The sequence below is a fragment of the Suncus etruscus genome, chromosome 14 (genome assembly GCF_024139225.1).
Source record: "Suncus etruscus isolate mSunEtr1 chromosome 14, mSunEtr1.pri.cur, whole genome shotgun sequence".
Taxonomy (NCBI): Eukaryota; Metazoa; Chordata; class Mammalia; order Eulipotyphla; family Soricidae; genus Suncus; species Suncus etruscus.
In genome coordinates, this window is record NC_064861.1 from 9,851,431 (window position 1) to 9,876,027 (window position 24,597).

The 24,597-nt window shown below is 41.1% G+C and overlaps 1 protein-coding gene and 1 non-coding gene across 2 annotated transcripts in view; one reads left to right on the forward strand and one right to left on the reverse strand.

Moving 5' to 3' along the window:
- Positions 1-24,597, forward strand: part of ANK2 (ankyrin 2) — a 274,592-nt gene that overhangs the window by 196,861 nt on the left and 53,134 nt on the right. The window contains 5 exon segments of the mRNA XM_049786554.1: positions 4,222-4,294; positions 7,474-7,618; positions 12,907-13,006; positions 13,897-14,000; positions 18,671-18,706. Coding sequence (XP_049642511.1) covers positions 4,222-4,294; positions 7,474-7,618; positions 12,907-13,006; positions 13,897-14,000; positions 18,671-18,706 — 458 coding nt within the window.
- Positions 22,241-22,347, reverse strand: LOC126029168 (U6 spliceosomal RNA). Its single transcript, XR_007502820.1, has one exon. It is a non-coding gene; the product is annotated as a U6 spliceosomal RNA (small nuclear RNA).

Below are 24,597 nucleotides of genomic sequence, written 5' to 3' on the forward strand. Positions count from 1 at the left end.
CATCACTAGCAACACAATAATAGTGAGAGACCTCAATAATTAATAAATAAATAAATAAATAAATAAATAAATAAATAAATAAATAAATAAATAAAAAAGGGCTCTGTCATCCTTGATAGGTCAACCAAGTGGAAACCCAACAAGAATATGCTAGCCTTTTGATTCCTATAGATCCCTTTCTTTGTGTCAGTCATAGACCCACACAGATAATAGGTCAGTAACTTTCGGAACCAGGGTGGAAGGATTCAGGTCTGAAATAGTTTTTGGGACCGAAGCAGTAGTGCAAGTGGTAGGGTGTTTGCCTTGCATACGGCTAACCTAGGATGGACAGCGGTTTGATCCCCTGGCGTCCCATATGGTCCTCCAAGCCAAGGGCGATTTCTGAGTACATAACCAGGAGTAATCTCTGAATGTCACCATTTGTGGCCAAAGAAAAAACAAAAAACAAAACAAAAAAAAAGAAATAGTAGTTTTTTACTGTCTGAAACAGCACACATTTTGAATCATTTCCTTTAAGAGTAATAAGAAATTTCCTGAAAAGGTTAATGGGATTCAGAGCTGAAAGTATATGTCTGTCTGTCTGTCTGTCTGTCTGTCTGTCTGTCTGTCTGTCTCTCTCTCTCTCTCTCTCTCTCTTTCTCTCTCTCTCTCTCTCTCCCCCTCTCCCTTCTTTTGTGGGCTACAATCTCTTATGCTCAGGGGATACTCCTGGCTATGTGCTCAGAAATCGCTCTTGGCTTGAGGCACCACAGATCAAACCAAGGTCCTTCCTGGATCAGCAGCATGTAAGGCAAACACCCTACCGCTGTGCTATTGCTTTGGCCCTGTTTTCTCTTACTAGGTTAATAATTTTTATTGTGATCAAAGTGAATTACAAGTCTTTCACAGTAATATTTAAGGCACATAGTGACAAAGAATTTGGGCCATACCCACAACCAGTGTTGTCCTCCCTCCACCCCTGTTCCCAGCATGCATCCCATACCTCCCCATTTTGCCCCTTGGACTGCTAGTGTAACAGGTCTTCTTCGTGTATAACTTGTTTTAGATTGGATGTCGATTCTAGTGTTGTTGACTTTGGGTTTGGTGCTTATTATTTTTATTATTTTTATTTGTTTGTTTTTGAACCACATCAAGGGGTACTCAGGGGTTATTCCTGGCTCTGCGCTCATAAATCCCTCTTGGCAAGCTCCTGGGACCATATGGGATGCCAGGGATTGGTCTGTTTCTTGTTGGCTTCCTGCCTGGGAAACACTTTACCTTTGTGCTATCCCTCAGGCCCCTATGAGTTGAATTTAAACATGCAATTGAAATGCTAATGAAGTGGTCTGATAGTCTTTTCAATGTGTCAATTGACCATATATTGAGTCTCTAGAAGTTTGAGTGGATACTTTAAATTTTATCCCCTGCAATATTTAGTTTACAGCACACACACACAAAAAAAAAAACCCACTTTGGAATTACTCCATTCTCCAAAGACATGTGTTGGCACTAGAACTGCTAAGAATTTGCAGCTGTGTTTTTGCTGATCGACTGCACCTGCCTTTAACTCTGCATCTCTCCCTGTGGTTTCCCTGTGTCCCAGGAAGGGAAATCTCTCCTCATGACTTAGCTTGTGAGGTATTTCTAAGTAACCTAGCAACTGTTTATTCTGTGTATTACCAAGAAGCTCTCCTGAATTTTGGGTGGAAATAGCTGGACTCTGAAATAATTGCTCCAAGAGAATAGACAGGCTGCACACAACTGTCTGTGTGAGACCCATCCCTACTGTAGGAACAGCTGGAATGGATATGAGTTAACTGATATGTTTTTTGGGAAGGACCTGGGCAAGTTCCTTCGAGACAGCTATGCTCCATGGGAGGCAGGGATAGGAGGAGACTGGAAAGGCAGGAATGATAAGGAAAAGCACAGAGGCAGAAAGACCATGACCAGGTAGCATTGTGGTCAGTTTCTAAGAGAGGGTAGGAGTCTCTGTCCCAGAGCAGGAGAATATTTGGATTCAAGGCCCAAACTTAAACATGCAAGGCAGATACTCTACTGAGCTACACCCTTAGCCCTAAGTGATATGGTCAGAATCTCGATTTGCAGCTGGATGTGTCAGAAATCAGGCCTTAGTGCCTTTTAATTTGGGGGGCAGGGGAAAGGGGAGAGGCTCTAAAGTTCAAATTCACAGTCTCATGCCTCTAAGGCAAGCACTTTTCCACCACCCTGGGTGAGTGTGTTTAATAAAATGAAGCTGGGAAAGAGTATGTAACTCAGTCACATTGCTATTTTCTCACTCCCTCTTAACATACTCAAACATGTTATTTATGTGCAAGCAAATGTGTTTTCCCATGAAGCCACTGACTTCCCTGGTAAATTATTGGAAACTCTTGGCTGCTTTCAGGAAAAAGAAAAATTGGTGGTAAGGGCATTTTCCTCAATGAAGTCTAAACATCAAAATAGCAAAGATCAGAAATGGAAACAAACTGTCTGTTGAATTTGGATGACCTCGCAGATTTTGTGCTGATCTTTGAAAAGTATCATTAATAGTAGCTAACAGTAATATAGAGGATATAATCATGGTGGCATGCCTTAGAGATAATTTGGAGATTCAATTATCTAAGTAAAACCATCAGATTTGGTGCTGACTATATCACCATGGTTTTGTTGGTACATATAGCAATCAGAATAGTCCTTGAGTGTTTGCATGCTTAAAACATTCAGAAGCCAGAGTGGTGGCGCAGCAATAGGACGTTTGCCTTGCATGTGATTTACCTAGGACGGACCATGGTTTGTCCCATATGGTCCCCTAAGCCAGGAGTAACCCCTGAGCATCACCAGGTATGCCCCCCTCAAAAAAAAAAAACAAAAACAAACATTCAGGTACCTTCATTTTCTTCAAAATATAAAAAACTGCAACAGCAGAGGGCGGGGAATAAATTACAATGGCAATAGTCATGATACAACAAATGATGCTAGCCCAGTGGGTATGGAGTCTCGGCATGAACTAAACTCAATTCCTAGAGTTCTCGTAGACGTATTCCACTGAGTTAGGGTAACATTTTGGATGAAGTTTTTGCTATTATCTTTGTCTCATAGATGAGGAGATTGGCAGATAAATAAAGGGTCTTGCAAAGGCCTCCTAACCAAGGGCTTTGATTTGAACCCCAGCAGCCAAGCGCTAGTGTGTGAGCTCGTAATCATACTTCACACTTCACTTTGAAGGATCTGATCAACTAAATTGGTGTATTTATTCAACAACTCAGTGTTCTTGGGGAATGCAGATAAAAGGCATCTAGAGGGGCCTGGAGTGTTGGCACAGCAGTAGGGTGTTTGCAATGCACGTGGCTGATCCAGGACGGACCTGAGTTTGATTCTCAGCATCCCATATGGTCCCCCGAGCCTGACAGGGGTGATTTCTGAGCCTGAGCACCACCAGGTGTGGCCCAAAACCAAAACCAAAACAAAACAAAAGGCATCTAGACAGCCCAAGTGAACACTATACCACTATAATAAGGATTATTGACTGTCTTCCTTTGTATTGCTCATTCAAAAAGTAATGCATCCCATGTTCTGCTCAAATACATTGTCTTCCACGGTGCTTATCAATTTTCTCCCATTACTTGGTTTTTCATAGCTGCATAGTGTTCATTGCATTTTTATGAAGTTTTCTGGGAGCATTTGTTGGTCCATTTTAGGGGTATCCCCAAGTCCATTTAGTTTCTCATGGTGAAATACCATTGCAAAAAATTTTTCCTTACTTTAAAAAAATATTTTGAGTCTGTGGTTTATAATACTCATGGTTTTTATGCACATAGTTCCAGTACACAACCACCACCATTGTCCCTGCCTCTCTCCCTCACAATATCTCTTCTCCCTCATCCCCCTAACTCAGTTGTGTGGATCAGAACTCCCCAGTGTTGCCTTGGGACCTTTATTGCTCTTCTTGCTGTGGGCCTTAAAGATACAAAGAATTTACTTTTCAAATGGAAACCAGAGACACTGACCTTACTCTTTGAAAACTGCACTGGAATGCGTGATCATTTATCTTTAGAAAGAACAACTTGGTTTGTGGGAGAGAGAATGAGAAGTAAGAAAGCCCACTTTCTTATCACATAAGTGATAGAGATTCTCCAGTCTGCAGCCTACTTTGCAGCCATCTTGGTCTTCAGTTCGCTTTTTCCCTAACCTGGGCCTCCGTTTTTTTTTGTTTGTTTGTTTTGTTTTTGCTGTTTTCCCCAGACCATCACCGAAAAACACAAGCTGAATGTTCCTGAGACCATGACAGAGGTGCTTGATGTTTCTGATGAGGAAGGTAAGTAACAGCCTTTGCTTCAGGGAACAGCCCTTGTAGCGGGGCATGGGCAGGGCGGCACATTTAGTCCTGAAAATAACTGTTCCATCTTTGTTTCAACCTAATTTTTGCTCTTGAGATAGGGAGGATTTGGGGGCTGGAGCACAGCAGGTAGAGTATTTCCTTTGCACAAAGGCGACCATAGATTTATCTCCACCTGACTCCACCTCACCCCACCCCTGTCTATGTGGTCCCCTAAGCCTACCAGGTGTGATCTGAAAATGGAAAGAAACGGGAAATTGGCTTCAAATACCCATAAAATCCTTCAGGCTCAGGGGGCTGTTTGCCAAACTGGTATTTGAACCAGGACCTGACACATGTAGGGCAAGCACTGTAATCCTTGTACCATCCATCTCTCTGGCCTAGGACTTGGACTTTTTATCAGGAGACCTGTATCCTTCTTGTGTAGAGTACTGAAAGCCACAGATTGGAGAGTGATGAGAAGCCTGCTGCTAACGGGGCTCAGAGGAGCCTTAGGAATTACCAGTCACTGATTTGGATACCAGAGGGTTACTGCACCCTCATCTCTGTTTGAACAACACTTGTAAACTTTTCTTGAACAAAAAACCCTGCCTCTAAGAAGCTATGAAAGGCTCAATTCGTAGGTAGATCCCTGGCTGAGCACATGTCAGGCCCTGAGTTTGATCCTTAGCACCACCTGGGCCCTGAGCACCACAAGGTGCAGCCCTGATGGCCTTGAGCTTTGCTGGGCCAAACAGTGAACTATGAGGCTGGACACTTGACTGAACATTGCATAAGGTCCTCCTTTGCCACCCCTGATAATCACATTAAAACATTTATTTTTTATTCTGAGAGCAGCGTCTTAAGTATAAAGTAGTTAGCTCCATGCAAACACTGCTACAAACCAACCATTCAGGTTTGCAAAACCATCACACACACATGACTGTGACAAGTGTATGTTTTAGGGTTGTTGTCCTACACAGTGTTCTTCTGCATCCCACATCTGTCCACAGCACCTGGTCTGTGCTTAGGACAAAAGCCAGAGACTACAGGTTTGCACTTGTCTGATTTCTCAATGGTTAAGTCCACTGTCCTAGTGAATGATGCTAAGCCTAATATTGATACTTTTTTGGGTTGTTGTTGTTTTCTTTTTGGGTCACACCTGGCTCTGCACTCAGGAGTCACTCCTGGCAGGCTCAGGGGACCATATGGGATGCTGGGATTCAAATTGGTGTCCATCTTGTGTTGGCTGTGTGCAAGGCAAACACATTACTGCTGTGCTATTGTTCCAGCCCACAAAATTGATCGTTCTTGTGGAGAACAAGGAAAGGCTTTTTCTTAGGATCTTCCAGGCATATTCCCCAGGACTAAGTCCACTGGAACAATCTGTTCCATCACATCCTCTTTCTAGAAACACTTCTGAATGTGAGGGACAGAAGGTGCTTGAATATGATCGTGAAGAATTGGCAGCTGAACCTGAGATGCCACAGATTTTTTTTAATATACAGTTTTGTGTCTTATCCTTAAACTTGTAGAATCATCTTTTTCACCCTCACTCTCTGTTGAACAGCTCTTAAACAGTTTGGTGACCACTTTATTGATGAGGAAGCGCTTAGTGATTCAGGTACCTTTGAGGAATTGGAGTGAAAACTGCTATTTGCTTTTCATTGTTCTTAGATAGAACCAACCGTGTGATGCTAATTTTGTTTCAACTATGGCATGTACAATGTGGATGGCTTATGCACTGAAGTGTGTGGATTTTATTCATTTGGATGTACAAAGTCATGATTTGTTTTCAGATTTTTGCTGATACTTTAAATACTGTTAATCCAGTTATCTAAAGAACTAAAGTGTGCTTGAGGAAGAAGTTTTCAAAGTATAATGGATACCACTTAAAGCAAACCACTTACTCAAAAGTTTACATATATAATCCTTTTAGTTGGCCAGAGTGTTTCACAGAGGTTAGGGCATTTGCCTTGTACACAAATGACCCCAGGATTCAATTCTCAGAATCCCATATAGTTCCCTAAATGCCGCCCCAGTAATTCCATAGTGTAGAGTCAGGAGTAACTCCTGAACATTGCCAGGTGGGTACTCCCAACCCCAAAACAAAAATATTTATAAAGCAATTTAGACCCACAAATCAGGTAGATTAACTAAAAAAACTTGTCTTTTATTTCCAAAGTAATTAAAGAATTCCAGTGTGTAGGCAAAATAATTACAGGGCTTATGGAAATTACATTTATATGAACCAGTCTTTTTAGATCTGGTCATTATATTTTATAATATTTAGAGAAACCATTCTGTATCCTATGTTAGTTTTTCTTTTTGGTTTTGGGGCCATACTTGGCATTGCTCCTGGTTCAAACCTAGGTCTCTTGCTTTGGACCTGGCCCCTGACAATCATCTTTGTAGAAAAATAGTGAAATATCAGAGGTGTGTCCCTCTTACAATCCTTTGATCATGTGTCTTAATAAATCACTGTTGATTTAGAATGGGTATTTATCAATGGTCCTCAAACTACGGCCCGCGGGCCACATATTGTATTTATTCCCATTTTGTTTCTTCACTTCTAAATAAGATATATGCAGTGTGCATAGAAATTTATTCATAATTTTTGTTTTTACTATAATCTGGCCCTCCAACAGTCTGAAGGACAGTGAACTGGCTCCCTGTTTAAAAAGTTTGAGGACCCCTGAATTAGATTAAATAATTATGAATTAATACACATGAGTGGTCTAGTTGTTAAGGTCATGCATTTGAGCTAAAGCTCCCCCAATTCTGACAAAAAACAAACAAAACAAAAAATCCAGAAAGCACACTGATTCAAAATAAAAAGCAAGCAGGGCTTGGAGTAAGTACAATGCATTGAGGGCAGCGTGTCTTGCATGTGGCCAACATGGTTCAGTTCCTGCCACCACCTGTGATACCCTTAGCTCAACCAGGGGTCACCCCTGAGCACAGAACATCACTGGATGTGCTCCTTGTTTCCCAAATAAAACCAATAGTCCTTAAAAAAAAAACATAAAAAAAAAACAATCCTGGCTGTTTTTCCTTCTGGGTACATAGTGGGAATTGGATGAAATGAGTATTTTTCTAATTGTTAACTGATGGCAAGTCTCAGAGCTCCGAACTGGTGCTTCGTCCTTGCTGACAATCAACTTGCCGCCTCCTTCCAGGAGATGACACCATGACAGGCGACGGTGGAGAGTACCTTCGGCCAGAGGACCTTAAAGAGCTAGGGGATGACTCTCTGCCTAGCAGCCAGTTCCTGGATGGGATGAATTACCTGCGCTATAGCTTGGAGGGAGGACGCTCAGACAGGTAATTCAAACAATGCTTGCTTTCATAAGGATCAAGTCTAGTGCATGTTTAGGATGAAGCTAAAATAAGGGGGTAACTCATCCAGTCCCTGAGAGCTCTTGGTGACTCTGCTCTCCACCTGTAACCTAGTCACTCTTTAAGGAGTGACTTTAAGGATCAATATAAGGTGGCTAGAGAGATGAATGCATTGATGCAGAACCTACCAATAGTGGCTCACCCTTGCATGTGGTTTCATGGACTTTTTAGTAAGAGCTGTGATGAGTAAGGAGTGCTGTGCCTGCACAGGATGCTTTGAATCACCTGCCTCCTCTGTGTTAGGCAAATGAAAAGGACAGTTTGCTTTATGATCGCTTTTCCCAAGTGATAGTTAGAAAGACCTCTATTTGCTTTGTTTGGTGGTGATTAGTGCCATAGATGCTGCATAAAATTGGTTTTCAAGAAGAGTAGAGGGGGCAGAGTGATAGCAAGGGGGATAGGGCATTTGCCTATTAATCGACCAACCTGGGTTTTATCCCCAGCATCCCATGTGGTCCCTTGAACACCAGCAGGAGTAATTACTCAACACAGAGCCAGAAGTAACCCCTGAGCACTGCTGGGTGAAGCCAAAAACTTCAACAAAAATCAAGAAGAGTGGAAAAGAAACTAAGTTAGAAGGAAACAGTGGTGCTTAAAACAGAATTGTTCGTGGAATAAAAGAATCTGAACAGAGGGCCTGGAGAGATAGCACAGCGGTGTTTGCCTTGCAAGCAGCCTATCCAGGACCTAAGGTGGTCGGTTCGAATCCCGGTGTCCCATATGGTCCCCCGTGCCTGCCAGGAGCTACTTCTGAGCAGACAGCCAGGAGTAACCCCTGAGCACTGCCGGGTGTGGCCCAAAAACCAAAAAAAAAAAAAAAAAAAAAAAAAAAAGAATCTGAACAGAATCCCACAAGAGCCCTGAGGATGACAACCAATGTGAGCAAATGCAAAAGAGTTTCAAGTTTTGAATGAAGGGTCCTGGGAAGTTTGTGGCAGAATCCCAGAGAGAGAAATGTTATTTTGGCCAAGTACTATGTAGCACAATGGGGCAATCTTATGTGTTCTCTGAACTGAAAGAACCACCAGTTCTCTGAGGCCCATCAGCACAAGCAAACTTTGGGGCTGTTTTTTTTCCCCCTTGAGCATCTGTATACCAGTCATGACTTTATTATTCAACCTTTCTGGTCTGGTTTTATGGTGACAATGAGGATCCGAGTATGGTGGATAAAGGCTGGCTCATTTCTTAGTTTAATGGGTAGTGAGTGACAAGGCTCCTGGCCCCCACACAGTGGAATCCCAGGATTCAGGCTTTCTGGAGGAGGTGGCCCCATGTGACCCAAATAATGACCAAGTCTAGTGAGGGTAGGTAGATAAATATTGGTAAGCCTTAGCAGGATCCTGTAAGAGCAATGCTGAGCTGTGTGTGTGTGTGTGTGTGTGTGTGTGTGTGTGTGTGTGTGTGTGTGTGTGTGTGTGTGTGTATGTGTATGTCTAGGGATGGGGGAATCTTATCCAAGTGTGTGAAATACCAGGACTGGTACTATGACTCAATGGTTCAGCCCTTTCCTGTGTGAGGCTCTGAGTTCTATTCCTGAGCCCAATATATAAGGTTTTAAAGAATTATTTTCAATGTGGTTTCTGACCTTGTTTTAGTCAAGTCTGCACTCTCCCTTTGCTTTCACAGTCTGGGCAGCCATACTGGTGGAATGGAAGTGTAGGGCAGTGAGACATAGGATGAAAACAATTTTGAAGGGGTACATCTGTTGGTGCTCTGGGTATTCTTAGTTCTGTGCTCAGGAATAATTCCTAGCAGGGCTCAGGGGACCCTGCCTGAGATCAAACCTAGATTGGCCTCATGCAAGGCAAGTGCCACCTGCTGTAATGTGTCTCCAGCCCAGCATTGGAATGATTTTTGAAGAGTTGTCAACCTAAGCTGAAGACTGGTCAGCTTATCTGAGAAGACAGTTTTATCTCTAACCTTAAGGATAAAGCACATGTAGGAAATATAAGACAGAAATGGAAACTGAGTCTCTCTCAGGCTGCATGTTGCCATATTGGGACATGGATTTTTGTGGGGAAGGAACATAGAGGAAGGGCATATAATGGTTCCTTGACTGAGAAATATTGAGGTGGGGATATTGTGGTGACCTGAATCTTCAGGGTGACGAATTGGGGAGATTGGTGATAAAATCAAGTTTCTATTTGTTGACTTTTGCCTCAAGGACGAATAAGAACCTCACAATAGTCGATGCTCTAAAAGATTTCAGAAATGAGATGTTTATGATGGCTTTGCCCAAACTCCTGATAACCTGTGGGTCTGGTTACTTTCACCAAAAGGTGTCTGTTTGTAGTGTGGTCTCTTTAGTCTTCTGAGCGTGCTTTTGATTTTCCTCTTTCTAAGTGCTTAGTTTGAAACAGAATTTATATCCTCACTTTCTGTCAAACTTGAATTGGATGAATCTCTTGCAGATGGGTAGATACTTGGTCACACAGGACAAGAGACACTTCCCCCAGACCCCGTTCTTTAGCACTAGACTTGCATAGAAACTCAGAGAACATACTCTGTTCCCTAAGAAAGAATAGCAGGAGAGTCTCATGTTCATGGTTTTCTTATTTTTTTTTATTTATGTTGTCTCAGTTTTGCTTAGACAAAAACTGAGTTCAGTACGTTCTTATTATTATTTTCAGTAACCATATCTCATTCCCATTATGTCTTTGCTATGCTTTCAATAGTACCATGCCCAGGTAGGTATCACATAGCATGAGAGCGCTGCCTTCCTGGAGACATCCTTCATTTCTTGCTTACCGCTCTATGTGTGTATGTGTTGCATTCTAGAATTATGGATTAATTCCCAAATCAGGTTTTCATGTCCTAAACTGAAAAGCCATTTGAACCAGAGACTGAAGAAGATTACCGGACAGTCTGGGGCAGACCTTCCTCCATGGCTTTGTTTTGACCACCTGTTTCAGCACCACCTGATGGTGATAAAACATTAGTAAAACTTCCCTCCAGTGACAGGAAAAATTAATTCTAATGCTTCCAATGTACTTGAATGAGAAAGTCTAAATAATTAAAATATAATGCACACCGAGAAATGCACAGCTGAGTTCTGATTAGTAGTTCTATTGTATATGAATTTCCAATTCAGTGGAAAATGCCAAATAACAATGAGCCATCAATTTTCCTTCATGTATGAAAGTAAAAATCATTATAATATTTAGAGATTCATTTGTCTGGTAGTTTTTTTCATCTCCCTAATTGAGTAAGAAATAGTACAGTTTGCTTTGCCAAGGAATGATTACATTGTTTCACACTTAGTTTCACATGTTTATCCTGTTATTTGTGTCATCACGGGGAAAATTGTAGTGAGGCCATAATAAAAAATTTGTGGGACACTTTGCTGAATAACAACTAAAATTTGACCCTTGAGGGGTGTTTGCATCACAGTTGAGGAAAACAGGAACCAACTCTTCTTTAACTCAGGAGCATTAATTCGGGGAAAATTTTTTCAAAGTCAGAGAGCTGGATGATTTGAAACTTTAGGAGAATAACTTCTCCATGGTTAGATATTATAATTTTATTGATTTGATATAAGTAAAAGGATCTACAAAGTCTTAGAAAGCCAAGAACACAGAAACTACAAGCTGTGTTTAAATGACTGGTATTCTAGAAGGTTCTATAAGGAAATGATAGAATTGTTTGGTGATAGGGACTTGACTCACAAAGTCCAGACCAAGACACTCCTGCTTGCCCCCCCCCCCAATTTCCCTTTGTCGGCTTCTTTATTCCATTCTTTGACTTTTGTTACTTACCCTCTCGCTTCTGAGACCATTTAAGGTTTAACCTCCCCCGACCTCCAGTGTAGAGCACTGGGTATGACTCAAGTGGTAGAGCACAGGTCTTATACTTGTGGGGGCTTGGGGCCCATTTCCAGCACTGCACCACTGGGCTTTGATGGATGTGCTCTGTATATTAAGAAGGGAAGAAACAACAATCCAATGACAGAGTAGGAGAGAGAAAATACAGAATGACAATGAATTTTCCAGCAAGTGATGACTCCCCACAAAAACAGAGTTGCCTACATTGCCATGCCATAAAATGAGCATCCTACAGCTCAACAAAACCAGGCTTGTTGCAGAACAGCTCTCCTTAGTAAATCTGCCAGCCTGGCATCTTGTCCATAATTCTACAGTGCTTCACTGTCCAACTCCTCCTAGCTGAAAGTAAATGTGTTTGCTTCTCTACCTATTGCAAACGCTTGCTTCTTTTTCTGCTCTTTTTCTTTTTTTCCCCAAATGGGCTTTGGGCTAATATTTTGAATATTAATCCTTCCATTTTGGATCAACATGTTTAAAAAGAGAACCACATTTTCATGTCTCTCATTTTATCACACAGATGAACACACAAAGAATTTAATCATATCTTCAAAAGTCCCGGTTCAGCCCTCTCCTTTGAGCATTCAGTCCAGAACTCTGAAAGGTGGATCCCTCCAAATTATCTGAGAATAATCAAGGTCTAAATCCCACTGCAAAGCAGACACCCACTTTTTGGCCAGCACTCTTAGGCACTTTGCGTTGTGCTAGTAGCTGTGTCTGTGTTTGTTACTGAGCCGTACCCCGGCACCCCCACTTGGCTTGTTTCCTGGCTGTGGCCACCAAACTCTGCTGTTTCATTCACCACAGCCAGGACGTGCTTTATCCTTTGAAATCGAACTGCAGGCCAGGCCAGGGACACCAGGGTGTGGAGGTCCCACCTGCAGGAAGCAAGCACGACTCCCTCCCCCCCTAGGGGACTGATCCCAACTCTCAGGTCCTGATTGTGGGAGAGGAAGATAGAAACCAGAGCATAGGAGGAAATGAAGCCGGTGCTTGTGTTTCCTTCTTTCTCTCCTCCCCCAGCGGCGGCAGGGCAAGGGCAATTCCCAGATGTCATCCTCTGGCCCGGGTGAGTGTCTGGGACTGGTCGCCAGTAGCTGCTTCCAGCGTTTGTGGGAGCACAGGGAATCTGAGCAAGAGGATCAGGTGGACGGGGCCTGGAGTCCCCAGCACCCTGCCAGAGAGTATCTGGTCCATGATGAGCTGGTCGCACTGTGGCTCAATTCTACAGGGTGCCCAGCCAGGCTGCTACCGCGCCACGGTGGTGCGTGCCCCCAGGAGTGGGACTGTTGGCTAATAGCAGGCTTTCTCCAACCCCTGCCCTGCTCTCCCCCCACCCCTGTTATGCTGTGACATGGGCGCGTCTGTGACCATGACCGCCTGCCATCCCACCAGCCTCCGCTCCTTCGGCTCGGACCGGCCCCACGCACTGAGCCATGCCTCCTGCCTGCGGGACAGCAACCTGATCGACGACGGCGTGGCCCCCAGCCACCAGGTAGGGGTTTTTGCAGGCTTTCGGGTGTGTATATGTGTGCATGCATATGTGCGACAATGAGTGGGTTTGTGTGTGAGTCAGGTATATGTTTGTGCGCGAGTCAGTATGTCTATTATGTGTCTGTGTGTCTACAGATCCTGGAAATTGTATCCATATGTGTGTGTCAGATTGTGAGTATGTGTGAGTCAGTATATGTGTGTGAGTTGAGGTTGTGTGTGTGGGTTGACATATCATACATATTGCTGAGTCCTGGGACTGTCCCAAGAAAATGTATAATCAGAAATAGAAAAGCTGTCTTAATTCATGGCCAAGCTCTGATAAAGAGATGAAAATGTGAAGAATGTTCTCTAGAATTTTCAGTGACCAGAGTTTTCCTAAAATAATAGACCTCACATTTCTTCTGTTATATAGTCATTCTTTTTGGTGTGGAGACTGTCTATAAGAAAGTTTGTTTCTTTTAAAAAAAAAATCTACTAAAAAGGAAAAATGAAATGGCTGTTGATGACGTGTAAGAATGATGGTATATGTTTAAAAAACTACATTGTTTAAGATGTAAAATTCATTATCCATTAGTTTGTAAGAGTTTCTTATGGAATATTTTAGTTTGGGGGATGGCTTTTACCCAGTTGGGCTGACTGGATACAGGTAAAGAGATGAACCCTAATTTCTTCAAATACAATTGCTTAAATGTGATCCTCAGTAATAGAATAGAGATTGCAAAAGAGATGTTTTAAATGATTCTGTCTTCTGTGCTTAAAAGAAAGTTTTTTTCTCCCCATTCATTCCGAGGTAACACCTACTTCCGGTGATGTTGCTTTTAAGATATCATCCCGTTTTTCTTTGATGAAAGCAGAGTATTTTTTATGAACTCCAGTGTTCTTTGTGTTCAGGTGTCCAATCTGGCCAAGGAAGCAGAAAGGAATTCTTATCGCCTGAGCTGGGGCACCGAAAACCTGGACAATGTGGCTCTTTCTTCCAGCCCCATTCACTCAGGGTGAGTAATCAATATTATGTATCCAGATCAAGAGAGAACAAGAGATGATAGGGAAAAGAACTGCTTTGTTTAGAAGCCTTAGCTCAGGGCCAGCTACGGGAGCCTTGACCTTTGTTTAAATAACATGCTGTCTCTCTCCAGCATGAAAAACACCTTAGGCAGAAAGGTTTAATTCCACACAGAAAGCTGGCTGTTGTCTGAAGAAACTAGGAGACTTGCGTCAGTTACTGCCTCACCAGAATGGACTGGTGTCCTCTTTATTATTTGCTTTTTGTCTTAAAGAAATTTTCAAAAGATGGTTCGACAGTTTGCTTTCTAGAAAACCCTATTGACAAAGATCAGTCAGCTCATGAAATATATGCTTTATTCACATAGTAATACATTAAAAATATTTAGAAAAGTCTAAGTCAATAATGTATAGACATTAGTTTACATGCTGTTTGAAAGAAAGACATTTAAGGGGCTGGAGCGGTGGTACAGCAGTGAGGCGATTGCCTTGCACATGACTGATCTAGAATGGCCTGCAGTTCAATCCCCTGGCATCCCTGATGGTCCCCCAAGCCAGGAGTGATTTCTGAGTGCATACCCAGGAGTAACCCCTGAGCATCACAAGGTGTGCCCCTCAAAAATAAGACATTTAACAGGGGAAATTGGACTTAAACAGACGTGATCCCTGAGTGTAGAACTAGAAGTAAGCACTGAGCACAGGCAGATGTATCCCCTTTCCCAAACAAAACAAACAAAACAGAACAGATAAAAATAAATTTGCAATTAAGCATAGCACCCTACTGATGTTGAATCTAGCATGCTCAGATGTAAAATTCAGCTTCAAGATAAAGATCTTTAAAAATCTAGATTTCTAGGTCTGGAGAAAGAGAATATGGCAAGTAAAGTGCTTGCCTTGGTGGGTTTAATCTTTAGCACCACATAAATACCTAGAACTCTACCAGAAATTGAGTGCTGCAGGGGTATGGCCCAAACCCCTCAAAATAAAATAAAATCTTGGTCTCCATGGGGCCAGAGTGATAACATAGTGGGTAGGGCATTTAAATGCCTTACATGCAGCTGACCTGAGTTCAATCTCCAGCATCTCATGTGGTTCCCCCAAATAGCCAGGAGTAATTCCTGAGTGCAGAGCCAGTATTCCTGAGTGCTGCTGTGTATAGGCCCCCCAAATCTTGGTCTCCAATAAACCAGTTTTTCAGTCAATGTCACTCAACCCAGCACTGCACAAACCCTTGGAGGTCATACTCAGGGTACCCTGTGATCTTATACATTTTGATTTCGGCTTTTCTGGGAACTTCCAACTCATTTGAACTAATTCTCAACTCTACCTGGACATTGGAAAATTTGCAAACTTTGAAAAATAATGATGCCCAGATCTTGTTCCATAGCAGTTTCATTCATCGAAGCTCTCTGTTTGGGATGTTAGCATTTTTTTTAGAGACGCCAATTGTCCAAATATCTATGTTGGGTTTTCTGTTGGAAAGATGCTATTGGGAGATAGGATCATTCCATATGCCTTGTTCTGGATGAGGTTTTCATTGTTCACTCACCAAAAGTACCAGATACTGTGCTTGGCATGAAGGCAAATAAATAAGATCTTGCTTTCATAGATGCTCATATGAAACATGCCTGCATGGTGTTATTAGAAGTTGGAAGACACAGTATGCTTAAGGGCACTAACATGATGGCATGTTCTAGACTGTGAGGGCCAGGGAGAAGCAGGAGGGCCCACGTATCATGCAGAGTCCCCTGGAAAGCTGTCTGGCACTCCATGGCCCCCCATTGTTGACCTCCAAAGTGACTGGCTTGTGCAGTCTGGATTGAATGACATCAGAAGTGACTCAGGACTCTTCTGAGCCAGCTTTGTGAGAGATATTGTTTCTCTCAATCAGCAAAGCCTGTACTTTGGTATCAGACCAGTTAGAATTCAGATTCTGGCCCTGACACCCAGCAGGTGACCCTGGACAAATTATGTAAAATCTCTTACTTTCAGCATATCTGTGAGGTGAGGTTTCCAGTAAGTAATTTTATAGTAAGATTTCTAGTGCTTCTAAAAGAATTGGCATTTTTCTTGTAAAAAAGATCAAGTCATCAGAAGTGACTCAGGACTCTTCTGAACCAGCTTTGTGAGAGATATTGTTTCTCTCAATCAGCAAAGCCTGTACTTTGGTATCAGACCAGTTAGAATTCAGATTCTGGCCCTGACACCCAGCAGGTGACCCTGGACAAATTATGTAAAATCTCTTACTTTCAGCATATCTGTGAGGTGAGGTTTCCAGTAAGTAATTTTATAGTAAGATTTCTAGTGCTTCTAAAAGAATTGGCATTTTTCCTAGAAAAGATCAACTCTCCATGTATGATAGTCATTCACAGTTAGTGCCATGCACTTTTTTTTTTTTTGGTTTTGGGTTACACCCGGTGGTGCTCAGGGTTTACTCCTGGCTCTACATTCAGAAATAGCTCCTGACAGGCCCAGGGGACCATATGGGATGCTGGGATTCAAACCACCATCTGTCCTGGATTGGCTGTGTGCAAGATAGACACCTTACCACTGTGCTATCTCTGGCTCCTATGCACATCTTTTGACTTCCTTACATATTTCAGATCCATTGGGAAACATGTACCCTGAATGCAAACATGTATCCATGAGTGTTAATTATCCTTTTGCCACCTGTAACCATCTTCAGAATTTGTTTCCTTCCTATGGACTCTTGTCCTTACCTTGGCTCCCCATTAAAAAGCCAGTGATGGATCTGCCCTGCTCTGACCTCCCCTTTGTGATTTTTTTTCACTGTGTCTCTCTTGGAATATCTTGGAGACACACAGGGGCCAAATGGACGTTTGTTGACCAGTGCTGCTCTAAATGACGCTACCAGTATGGTAGAGGTCATGATGGTAATATTGAATTTCTCTTACTGTTATTTGGTAATCTGTAATCTAATGTGAAAACTATTGTAGTTGACTAAAAAAATAAAATCCCACAGATGACTCTAATAATAGGATAGGTAGATATGATAGAAAATGCATTGATTCGGAGTCTATGTTATTGACAAACTACCATGATATTAATGCACATCAATATTCATATTCATTTTATTAAGTCAAGTGTTTTCTTGTAATTTTATTCAATATATAACAGGTTCCTGCCTAGTCATTTTTATTTTTTTTCAAGGAACTGAGTTTTAATTTTTTTATTCCAATCTTACATTAAAATCTTCCTCAAATGTAATAAAAATAAGAAAGTTTGGTAACAACGGTATAGTGTTAGTTTGTCTATGCACATGCTACTAATTTTGTGTGTAATATTCCATTTGATATTATAAAGATGTCTCAGTTAAGAGAAGACATAGTAACTATACGAAGCATGAGTGATTTCATTCTGCCTCCATATCCACTGACTAATTGAAATTGGGCATTGAAACTGATTCATTCTTTCCCATAGATACAGCCAATTTAGCACAAGAAAGTCCAACAAGAATATTTTCTTCATTGAGGCATTTTCTTACTGATTCACAATAAATCTACTCAACAGTAACAGAAGAATGCAGCAGTGATCATACCAACATAAAGTTGGACAAGATTTTGAATTGTATAGTTCTAATTCCAGAGTACATAATGCAGATATAAGGCTCAGTTCCTACCAACAGTGACTTTGGAGTTTTTCTTCAGTATTTTTTCCCAAGGGTTGTTGTTGTTTATATAGCTTTCTACTGGAACAAAGTATCAACAATCATTCATGGGGACAAATCAATCATTCATTTCAGATATGTTGAGATAGCAATTTGAAATCAATGAGGTGACCTAAAAATGTGTGAAGACAGGTTTGGAGGAAACCTAAAACTGGTTTAAAATTCAAGTCCACTTTAAAACAAAACAAAACCAACCATGTTCAAGGCATTGACTTCAATAGTGGTATTTGAAATATAAAGAGTTCAAAGTGAGTTTTATCAAACAACTGATTTATGATGATTTATTTGGTCCATGAGACCTGTATTCTTTTGTGTATCCACAGGAATTGTTAACACAAGTAAACCCAATGTCATATTTTGGAATGTTTTAAGGGAGGACAGACTCAGGAAATAAAAGTGGAATCACAGGTAGGGCAGTCAAGTGGGGTTAGACACTCTTGTTTGTGAGGAGAGAGTCCCTAAAGCAGGGAGCAAAAGTCTTTATTTGCAAAGTTTTCTGTTACCAACAAGTAGGTCCTTTGTATTATCTATGCTGCCCAAAGGATCACACTGTTTGTCCTTGAATCGTGCCCTCTCTGTTTCTTTTCTGCTGCCACCCAAATGAGCACAGTTGCTGGAAATGATGAAAGGAGAGCAGCAAAGCTTCTAAGGGGTGAAGCTTGGCCCCTTCAATCCAGGATGCTATAACTTTAATTAGGCAGCTTTAGACACTCAGATGATGGTCCACACTCCTCTGCACGACAGACAGAGTCTCTAAATTGCCATTCAAGCACCATCTCTGCCTGACTGTTGGCATCTGCCTTGAACTGTAGCTCCCTTGCCCTCCCCAAGCCCATTCCTCCCTACATCTGTGCTCCCATGAATACAGTAGTGATGTATAAGCAATAGATTTTACTAGAAGGTCATTCCTAATTTCCTTCTGGGTATTTCACTTGACCATTCCTTCTCTGTGCTAAAGTTTCTATTCTGTTGCAGCCGCGCCTCTCCGTGTCTAGACCGCGACCACAGCAGGTGAACATCTGCCTAATTCCTTCTCTAAACATGTTGCCTCACCCCTTCTCCTGCCACCAGTCCCCTAAACCCCACTCCTGCCTCAGGATGCTGTAGTGTGAAGCTACGTAGCCAGAGACAACTCACTAGTCTGCAAGATGAATGGATTCTCCCTTTCTCTGAAGCAAAGAGAAAACGGAGGTTTTTTTTGGAAGTTAATTGGGGTTGTCTCTAAATATAAGGGGATGTCTGTGGAACATTATCTTTCTCATGGGCTTCCTCATGGCTGGTCTTTTTTTTTTTTTTTTTTTTTTTTTTGAGAAAGAAAATAGTTAAAGCTATAATATTCCTGGCAATTGCATAAATCAGTGGGAGTTTTTTAAAGTGTTATTGAAGGTTGGAATTTAAATTTGGCTTAGTTGGTTTTTTTTTTTTCTTTTTTGGTTTTGAATATTTTTCTCCTTTGAACTAGATTTAAGGTAAATCAAAGACCAGAAAGTTTGTGATAGTATCTTTTCTTGCCAGTGCTGCTCTAAATGTCCTTTTTTCTCTTTTGAAAAATGTGCTGGGGCCAGAAAGATAGCATGGAAGTAGGGTGTTTGCCTTGCATGCAGAAGGTCAGTGGTTTAAATCCCAGCATCCCATTTGGTCCCCCAAGCCTGCCAGGAGCGATTTCTGAGCATAGAGCCAGGAGTCACCCCTGAGCGCTGCCGGGTGTGACCCAAAAACCAAAAAATAAATAAATAAATAAATAAATAAATAAATAAATAAATAAATAAATAAAAAAAATAAAGTAAAATGTGCTATTAGAATGTTTTAACTCAAGGCTATAAATGTTTATGACATGAGGTGATTTTGATTGTTATTTTTAAATGCTCCACTCAGGCTGCTGCTACTCAGATTCTTAGTTTAAGGTAATCAGTCAAGATTCTACACCTTGTAATTCTATATCAGTCAGACAAGTTCATTCTGAAAACCTTCCTACCCAGCCTTTTTATTATTTGGGAAGCACCCACTAAAGTATTGGCATTTTTTTTTGCATTAAAAAAGATAGTGATTCATAAAGAACTAGTGATGATTTTCATAAATTGGAGCAACCTCCTGGAACACCAATTTTCATTTGGTATTTGGGGGCTTGGCAATTCTGGAGAAAAAAAGGGACATATGGGGGAAGAAGGAGCCTGCTTTATTTATTTATTTTTTTTTGTCTTTCTACAAATCTGATTTAATTTGAGGCTCTCTTGCTATGTATGTGTAGATCACCAAAGCACCCTGACAGCTAATTTTTCCCCCTCTTCTCCCACTTGATCACTAACTGAATGCCTTAGTCATTTTCCCGCACCCACCCCAGGGTCCTGGATGAATTAAAAGTCAACCCTAAGGATTAGTAACTTGGTGGGGGAGGCTATAACTCAAAACCCCATCACTATTCCTTTCTGCCGCCTCCTTTCTGGCATGCGCCCATTCAGCTAATCAAATTGTGTGTTTACAGGTAAACCCGCTGCATAATAAGAGGGACTGCTTTGGCTTTTATTTCTCTCAAATTGTGATAGCGTGATATCTCAATTTAGATCATGTTCATAAGAATTTTTTGCCTTTGCATGATTGCTGGGTCTTACTTCAGAGAATTAAGAGACACTGACAGCCCAATGTGCTCCTTGATCATTTTCCTGTTTGTCCTGTTTGAAATCAGTGTTGAGTGTCTGTGTGTCCATGTTCTGCCAAACACTCAACATCCCTGGTCTTAACGAGGGTCTTTAACCGTTTGGCAAAAAAAGATTTCTGGGAGAAATAGTCATTTCTGATTGGCAGGCTAGAATACCACAAAGCCACTGGAATGAAAAGGTTAAGTAGCTTTCCTAATCCAGTTAACAGACTGGTACAAAGATTTAATACTGGAAGGCATCACAGGGTTCAACTATTCTCAGTTTAGGGATGAGGAAACCAAACCCTAAAGATGTTTGTTGACTGACTTGCTGAAGATTAGAACACCAGACAGGAGCAGGCAGAGAGAGCTCAGAGATGTGCCTGGAAGAGCTTGGCACGTACTCCTTACCCTTATGCTCTGTCATCTTACGGTTTTTCCTTTTAAAAATAGTCACCATTCTGTCACAAAGTTCAAGGCTCATTGTAAGTCCTCAATCCTGTTGGTGCCTGGCTATTTTTCAGGTTTTATGGCACAGTTACCATTAATATTCAAAACATGCAAATAAGCTTACAGCCACCTCTAGGTACAGGGAGAGACTGGTTGAAAACATGCCTTTCTTGGGTGTTTTGTGCAGGATTTCATTCTCACTGTACCCACATTGGTGACAGGGACTCCCCCTCACTGGCACATCTGGGGGGTCTTCAGTTTGTAAGCAGCAGAGATCCGGCCCACCCCTACCTTGTCTGGACTGGTTTCATTCTCTGTCTTCATTCAGTTCCTTTCACCTTTGAATGTAGACATTATCTTCTCCATTTTTAATCTCCTGAAATGCTGGGAGCTCAGATTTATTTACTGATCTACTCTAGTAGGTAACTTTATTCAGCTTGTGATCCACATCTTCTGACCTTTCACTTTATCTGTGATATCGCAGAGTACACAGTTTCTTAACTGCCTGATGGTGGCTTTTTTGAAGTTCTCTTAGTGAATAAAAATATTATATGATAACTGTCCACAAATTCTACTTTTTATTAAAAGGGTGATTATTTTTGAGATTCTGATCTTTTTTGGTGAAAATCCTCAAGTGTTTGTCTCATTTTATATTAATAAATCTTGGGAATTATTTGTATCTTGGCTTTTCTGCGGGGAGGAGGATGGGCATCCACACCTAGTTGTGCTTAGGGCTTACTTCTCATTCTGTGGCCTTGAATCACTTTGGGTGATGTGTGGGGAATCATATGGGGTTCCCAGAATCAAACTGTGATTAGGATGTACCTCATCACTGTATTAACTCTAACCCTTGATCTTCATTTTGAAAAATCAGTCCTTAGAAAAAAACTTGACACATCATTTTTCCTCTTTCCGCTCATTGGAAGATAAAAACCTCTCTGGTTTAAAGATTTCCTTTGTTAAAAGACAAATTCAACTTTTTAACCAGTTTTTATTCTATATTTTTACTTTTTGAGTCTGACTGGTTGAGTATTTTCTTGATGGATTTTTAGGCATCTTTATTCATTTTGACTATTAATATTTATCTCATGTCTTCATTGTCTTAGTTTCTTAATACCTGTTCTTCTTTTCTCTCATTCTCCCTTGCTAAAGAAAATTCCCTCTGTAACTTTTTTATAGTGTTTTTAAATAAATTTATTTATTTTTTTTTTTTTGGTTTTTGGGTCACATCCGGCAGTGCTCAGGGGATACTCCTGGCTCTATGCTCAGAAATCACCCCTGGCAGGCACAGGGGACCTTATGGGATGCTGAGATTTGAACCACCATCCTTCTGCATGAAAGGCAAACGCCTTACCTCCATGCTATCTCTCCAGCCCCATAAATTTATTCACTTAAAGAAAATGTATCACATAGTTGGCATAACTGATCATTATACATTTGTTTCAGGATGACAGAAAGAGAAGTTACTAAAATGCTTCACAAATTTGCGTGCCATCCTTGCACAGGGGCCAAACTAATCTTCTCTGTATTGTTCCAATTTTAGTATATGTGCTGCCAAAGTAAGCACTGTAACTTTTGTCTTTTATTATACCATGTAACTTCCTTTGGTGGTCTGAACCTAGATATAGACTAATTTTTTGTAAATTAAAATTATTTTTCTGAATTATTCATATTGGCCCCCTTTTCCAGATCTATAATGACACAAAGACACTCACAGATGAATCTACCTGATTCTATCTTCAGTTCTTCAATTCTTTTGAGTTCCCAATCTTTAATCTGTTTTCTTTTCATTTCCTTATTCTTTCTTTCTCTCTTTCTCTCTTTCTTTCTTCCTCTCTTTCTTTCTTTCTTTCTTTCTTTCTTTCTATCCCTTCCTTCCTCCTTCCTTCCTCCTTCCTTCCTCCTTCCTTCCTTCCTTCCTTCCTTCCTTCCTTCCTTCCTTCCTTCCTTCCTTCCTTCCTTCATTCCGTCCTTCCCTCCTACCTTCCTACCTTCTCCCTATCTTACTTTCTTTCTATCTTTCTTTCTTTCTTTCTTTCTTTCTTTCTTTCTTTCTTTCTTTCTTCTTTCTTTCTCTCTCTTCTCTTCTCTTCTCTTTCTTGATATTTTATGAGCTGAAACCTCTTTGTGTGATGATTTGAATGATTCTGACTATACTAGTTGTCCAGAGACCAAAATCTTTTCTTACCTTTTCCTGTAGCCATCTTCTTTCTTTTTTAGATACAGAAAACAAGATTGCTATCATGTAAGCAATGTGACTCCTCTGTGTGATCGTAGTTCAGTTCTCAATTACCAGAAAAGTAAGGAATTCCAGGAAAGCAACACCATCCTGTAATATTGGGATCTTCCACTGCAAGCTTCTTATCAACATCATTTTTCTCTTGACTCTCCATTTCCAAGTTCCTTGAAGACCCCTGACTATTGTAAGGTACCAATGAGTAAGAAGGAAGGTCGAGGTAGACATTATGGATAAAATGAGAGTAGAAGGAAGAATTCAGTGGGAGCAGACAATGACACAAAATCAGATGTGTGTTTACTTAATATGTTGACAGTAGTGTGTGTGTGTGCACCAGTGGCCAACATTTGATGTGGCATTATTGATGCAAATTTCAGCACTGGTGTTAAAGTATTAAATATTGTTATAAGCAAGAAATTAGCTACTTCAATTAACTCTTTAGAAAATGGTCACTATGGGGTTGGAGAGATAGCATGGAGGTAAGGCGTTTGCCTTACATGCAGAAGGTCGGTGTTTCGAATTCTGGCATCCCATATGGTCCCCCAAGCCTGCCAGGAGCGATTTCTGAGCATAGAGCCAGAAGTAACCCCTGAGTGCTGCCGGGTGTGACTCAACCCCCCCCCCAATAGAAAATGTGTCACTAGAAGATATTCTGTCTGGATATAGAGACCAGGCAAAGATCGTAAGGAGTAAATATATTGAACTACAATAGCATACAGTAAGAATGCATAAACTATTAAAAGTCATCAAATTACATTAAAGATTAATAATATTAAGCACACAAAATAATTTTTACTAGTTTAAGTCCCTGTTCTGTTTACTGACAGTGATAAAAACCAAAAGATTTAAAAAATAAAAACCTAGAGAAATGATTTATCTTAATCACCAGTGACTCAGGACCAAGGAGCAAGTACAGAGATTAAAGTCCTTATTACCTTGAATGTGGCTGACTCTAGTTCAACCCCAGGTGTGACATATGGTTCCTGATTACTGTGATCTCTGAGCACAGAACCAGGAGTAAGCCCTGTGCTCTGCCCCCAAACAAAACAACATTGAAGCAAATCATCAATGAGTCAGAGATCATTGTGATGAGTTTGTAAGCAGCACCAGTTGAAACTTAATTACCTTCTAATATTTCTGAAAATTAGCATCAATCTTCTAGGTCAAAAAGAATAAAAGAAAAAGACTACAGAAAGTAGAGCCTTTATAGTTATCTGGAAGTGTGACCAATTCCTTCATTCTTTGTGAGCCATAGTGTGTTTAGAACTAAAAATTCCCACTTAAAGAGTAGTGCCAATAAAGCAGCCAGAGTTTCTTCACACTGGAATCATGATCACTTATTACTGAGCTCTTGGCTTTCCTCCCAGCTTTAGGGGGTTTGGTGTGAAGGATATAGGCGGGCGCTGGCTCATGCATGGGGAGGGAGTGCACACAGTCTCTTTATGGGGGCTCTTTCTGCATGATATGCTCAGGAATTGCTTCAGACAGGTGCCTGGGCTCCTTCATATCCATTTTTATAATTAGCAATAGGGCTGAAAAAAATAGCATGCTCATCAGTGACTGTGCTGTGCTCTCAGAGGA